General features: G+C 47.6%; 1 protein-coding gene across 1 annotated transcript; it reads left to right on the top strand.

The window, feature by feature from the left end:
• Positions 1-2367: 2367 nt before the first annotated feature.
• LOC135506601 (D(1) dopamine receptor-like) lies at positions 2368-4949 on the top strand. The gene is made up of 3 exons (XM_064925933.1): positions 2368-2625; positions 3036-3849; positions 4327-4949. The coding sequence occupies exons 1-3, from the start codon at positions 2368-2370 to the stop codon at positions 4947-4949; spliced, it is 1695 nt and encodes a 564-aa protein (XP_064782005.1).
• Positions 4950-5461: the final 512 nt, after the last annotated feature.

Here is a 5461-nt window from a genome sequence, read left to right as displayed (position 1 = left end):
GGTAGGGTCACCCCATCATCGGGGGCAAACTACCTGCCCTCCAGGACACCTACACCACCCGATGTTACAGGAAGGCCATAAAGATCATCAAGGACATCTACCACCCGTAGCCAGGCCCACCCCCTATCATCCAGACCCAGGTCAGTACAGGTGCATCAAAGCCCCAGGCCTGAAAAACCTTCTATCTCAAGGCCATCAGACTGTTAAACAGCCACCACTAACATTGAGTGGCTGGTCCACCACTGACCCAACTCCAGCCACTTTAATAATGGGAATTGATGGGAAATGTTGTAAATATATCACTAGCCACTTTAAACAATGCTACCTTATATAATGTTACTTACCCTACATTATTCATCTCATATGCATACGTAATTTACTCTATATCATCGACTGCATCCTTATGTAATACATGTAAAACTTTAACATTCCATTTGTTTACATACTCATCTCATATGTATATACTGTACTGAACCATCTACTGTATCTTGCCTATGCTGCTCTGTCCATCACTCATTCATAATCTTGATGTACATATTCTTTATCCCCTTGTGTTGTGTAAGACAAAGATTAGCAATTTTAGTTAGATTAGTTGGTTATTACTGCATTGTCGGAACTAGAAGCACAAGCATTTCGCACCTGTGTATTAACATCTGCTAACCATGTGTATGTGACAAATAAAATTTGATTTGATCTGATTTGATGTTCACCAACAGGGATATTTTGAAATTTATGCATAACATTTAAGAGAAATAAGCTTCTTCTTTTTTTCTGCATATGGAAAATGTCTGTGATTACAATTTTTAATTTCAGCTCATTTAACATGGGACCAAGGCGTAACATGTAGTGTTTATACTGTTGTCCCGAGAGGTGGAGGTTTCAGTAACAGTGGATTCAGCACCATGGACAGTGTTTATATTGTTGTCCCGAGAGGTGGAGGTTTCAGTAACAGTGGATTCAGCACCATGGACAGTGTTTATATTGTTGTCCCGAGTGGTGGAGGTTTCAGTGACAGTGGATTCAGCACCATGGACAGTGTTTATATTGTTGTTCCGAGAGGTGGAGGTTTCAGTGACAGTGGATTCAGCACCATGGACAGTGTTTATATTGTTGTCCCGAGTGGTGGAGGTTTCAGTAACAGTGGATTCAGCACCATGGACAGTGTTTATATTGTTGTCCCGAGTGGTGGAGGTTTCAGTAACAGTGGATTCAGCACCATGGACAGGGTTTATATTGTTGTACCGAGAGGTGGAGGTTTCAGTAACAGTGGATTCAGCACCATGGACAGAGCCACTTCTCTATGCAGCAGACAGTAGAGCTAGAAAAGCCACGTCCGACTAGGCTTATGATTTATTTCTGCACAATAACATCATGCACTCTGGACTGTGGTTTAAGGCCTATGGGAAATTACAATAATCCTAATCTTTGAATTTAGAAATAGATAGTGCAGCCTGGTGTCAATCTCCAAATTATGAACAAATGGACTTACTGGATGGTTTGGCCACAACATTTATAAATGTACAACATTGAAATGTAAATTAGGTTTATATGCTACTAATACGTTGTTATGGATACTTAAAATGCAAATAAAAAAATTAAAGAAGAGATACATAGCACACTATTTGTCTGTCTGTCTGTCTGTCTGTCCGTCCGTCCGTCCGTCTGTCTGTCTCTCTGTCCTCATGCGTTCTGTTGGTTCTGTAAAAGCGATTATCTCCAGCTGTTGGTGCACGTGGTTTCTAAAAGCAAAACACCGAAGAGCGCGCAGAGAGAGAGAGAGAGACAGAGTGAGAGAGACAGAGAGTTCGAGAGAGAGAGCGAGAGAGAGAGACAGAGAGACAGAGCGAGAGAGACAGAGCGAGAGAGACAGGGAGAGACAGAGAGAGAGAGAGAGAGAGAGAGAGAGAGAGAGATGGAGGTGGAGGGAGGGAGAGAGAGAGAGATATGGAGGGGGAGGGGGAGGGAGAAGAGTACCGAAGAGAAGAGAGAGAGAGACAGAGAGACAGAGAGAGAGCGAGAGAGTGCATCACAGATAGTTTCTCATTCAGCTCGAGGAAGAAACAGCCCAGCCGCACATCGCGGTTTGAGTGACACAGATACCGGTTTACAGTTACAGGTTTACAGCACAGACGGAGTGAGAGATTGGAAAAGAGAGGGATAGACAGGGAGAGAGAGATATAATGGAAAGAATGGAGAAATAAATATTGGATTAATAAAAAATAAAAATACACCAACGGAGGACTATTTTTTCGCCTCTCGCATGAATGGGAACAGCGGGATACGATATGGAGTCTCGTGAGCTGTTTTGTCAGTGTGTTTGAATGACACACTTTTCCCACCGCTGAACGTCTGACGGTGGAAGGGACGATGCATAACGCGAGCCACCGCCTGGCAGAGAACCAGAGCGAGCCTCATCTGCCCGAGCCACGCGCGGATTTACCCGTCACTCGCGCGCTCGTCGGCTGCGTCCTCTCACTGCTCATCCTCTGGACGTTACTGGGTAACTTCACGGTGTGCGCGGCGGTTCTGCGTTACCGGCACCTGCGCGCCAAAGTCACCAACATCTTCATCGTGTCCCTGGCGCTGTCGGACCTCCTCGTGGCGCTGCTCGTGATGCCGTGGAAGGTAACGTTTTATAATCGATGGATTTTATTTCATTGATTGAAAATGGATTGATAACAGATACGACTGCCTAGGATACGGATTTCAGTGTCTGTAATTTGTTGTGTCAGTTGTATTATTGTGGATTGACACTAAAAATAAACGTTCTTTCTCTCTCTCTCTCTCTCTCTCTCTCTCTCTCTCTCTCTCTCTCTCTTTTTCTCTCTCTCTTACTGTCCCTCTATCTTTCTCTCTCTTTCTTTCTCTGTCTCTCTCCTTTTCTCCCTCTCTCTCGTACTCTCACTCTTTCTCTCTCTCTTACTCTCACTCTCTCTCTCTCTTACTCTCTCTCTCACTCTCTCTCTCTCTCTTACTCTCTCTTACTCTCTCTCTCTCTCTCTCTCTCTCTCCCTCTCTCTCTCTCTCTCTCCAAGGCGGCGGCAGAGGTGGCGGGGTTCTGGCCCTTCGGTGCGTTCTGTGACACCTGGGTGGCGAGCGACATCATGTGTTCCACGGCGTCCATCTTGAATCTGTGCATGATCAGTGTGGACCGCTACTGGGCGATATCCAGCCCGTTCCGTTACGAGAGGAGAATGAACCGCCGCGTGGCCTTCGTCATGGTCGGCGTGACCTGGACGGTCTCCGTGGTGATATCATTTGTGCCCGTTCAACTCCACTGGCACCGGGCTGCGATCACCGGATACGCCGGGAGCGGTGACGAATTTACCCGGGACGTTACCGGGTTTAACGTCAGCGGGGTATATCAGCTCCACAGGGCGGAGGAGGTGAACGGCTGGAACTGTGACTCCAGTCTGAGTCGGACCTACGCCATCTCCTCCTCGTTGATCAGTTTCTACATCCCCGTGGCGATCATGGTGGTCACCTACACACGGATCTACCGGATCGCCCAGGTCCAGATACGCAGGATATCCTCCCTGGAGCGGGCCGCAGAACACGCACAGAACTGCCGCTCGGACCCGCACGTGGATGTGGATGCAGATGGGCACGTGCACCACCATCGTCATCATCCTCCTCTTCGTTCTAAACACCGCTGTTCCATCTTTCACCAAACTACCAAGTCCCCGAAACATCATCATCACCCTGATCTTCCTCCCCAACACCGGGCCCTGAGGTACTCCATTAGGAAGGAAACCAAGGTTCTGAAGACTCTGTCTGTCATCATGGGGGTCTTCGTCTTCTGCTGGTCCCCCTTCTTCATCCTCAACTGTGCCATGCCCTTCTGCCCAGGTAGGACTACTATGACCTTTCAACTCAAATACGTCAAGGTATTATTAGTTGCGACCTTGAAAGAACGTTCCGGTCGGCAACGTAATTCCCCTTCAATAGTTTTTATCGATGACGTGTTTCCCTTTGGTCAACAACAACCTTCCATGGGTCCTTTTATCGATGGCGCTTGCAACGCCAAGCGTCGTGGGTTCGGGGGCCACCCATATGGGGGCCACCCATATGCAGTAGTGGCCCCAGCACTTGTAACACAAAAGCCTGCTAAATGGGATATATTATATTATTATTCCTGAACCTTAACCTTTCAACACTTCAGTTAAAAGAAGTTTACGTGACAGTTTTACATTCCTGTCCAGACCATATTTGAACTCTTGGTTAAAGCGCCAGAACACTACAACTCTTTATGAAATATCACTGATCTGAGACCCCTAGAAACGCTATCCCTGTCTAACTCTCATGCCCATGTTCCCCCACACACAGGTCCAGGTACAGCCTCTAGAACTGTGTCAGACCCCTCCTCCCAATCCTCCCACCTGTACTGTGTCAGTGAAACCACCTTCGACGTCTTCGTGTGGTTCGGTTGGAGCAACTCTTCCTTGAACCCCGTTATCTACGCCTTCAACACTGAGTTCCGCGAGGCGTTCCTCCGCTTGCTAGGTTGCCGTGGGGACAACGGGTGCTTTGGCGGCTGGACGACGAGCGCCACGCGCGTGGAGAGCGTTGTCTTGGCGAGCAACGACGCCGCCGGCGCCGGGAAGGAGAAGAAGAACTCGCTCTTCACAACGGAGATGGGTGTGGCTTACGATACTGGTTGTGGCGCCGGTAGAGGCAGTGTCACATCTGGTGTAATCCGCGACCCGGTTAGAGGGAGGGTGCTACCGACACCGCTAACGGACCGTAGAGGAGCTGTAGAGGAGCCGCTGTGTGACTGTGAGGTGGACCCGGTTAGAGGGAGAGGGGACAGTGGGGCAGGTCTCTCAAGGACGCCACCGGCAACGTTAACGAACCGTAGAGGGACGATAACACAACCAGAGGCGGAGTGCGACTGTCCCACGGAGGATTGTAAAAGAGACGTAACGGACGGGGACAACGAACTCAAATGATTCCCTCACAAACTTTCTGATGAACTTTCAAACTGTGCCAAACTGACCGTACCGTTGATGTCTGTCGTCGTTTCATTTCAAATGAATCCACAACCTGTATTGTCTCAGCTGTTAATGGATCACATTTATCCAGGAAATAGCTATGACAGGTTTATCCAAAACATTCATTGGCCAATTTGATGAAAAAGCATTGAGGATTGATTGAAACAGGGCCATTTTCCACCAATGCTCTAGGCTAAGGTTTCTCCAGCTCTCGTTCCAGAACCCACAAAAGCTCTGTAATATGTTGTTGATCTGACCTGTTTTTATGGAAGTAGTGCCTCAAGGAGAAAAGGATAGTAATAGTAATGATAGTAATGGTAGTAATGGTAGTAATGGTAGTAATGATAGTAATGATAGTAATGATAGTAATGATAGTAATGGTAAACAACCACATTGAAAAACACTGTTCGAGGCTGCCGTAGCATTAGGTCAATATCATTAGGTCATTAGGTCATTAGGTCAATATCATT

The sequence above is a fragment of the Oncorhynchus masou genome, chromosome 20 (assembly GCF_036934945.1).
Source record: "Oncorhynchus masou masou isolate Uvic2021 chromosome 20, UVic_Omas_1.1, whole genome shotgun sequence".
NCBI classification, from domain to species: domain Eukaryota; kingdom Metazoa; phylum Chordata; class Actinopteri; order Salmoniformes; family Salmonidae; genus Oncorhynchus; species Oncorhynchus masou.
The sequence above is the reverse complement of the archived record's forward strand: the minus strand, read 5'-3'. Positions and strand labels throughout refer to the sequence as shown.

Excerpts from the sequence above, each read along its gene's own strand:
- LOC135506601 (XM_064925933.1), top strand. The coding sequence starts at position 2,368 with ATGCATAACGCGAGCCACCGCCTGGCAGAGAACCAGAGCGAGCCTCAT. Across the intron at positions 2,626-3,035 it reads TGCTCGTGATGCCGTGGAAG|GCGGCGGCAGAGGTGGCGGG; the intron begins GTAACGTTTTAT and ends TCTCTCTCCAAG. Across the intron at positions 3,850-4,326 it reads TGCCATGCCCTTCTGCCCAG|GTCCAGGTACAGCCTCTAGA; the intron begins GTAGGACTACTA and ends CCCCACACACAG.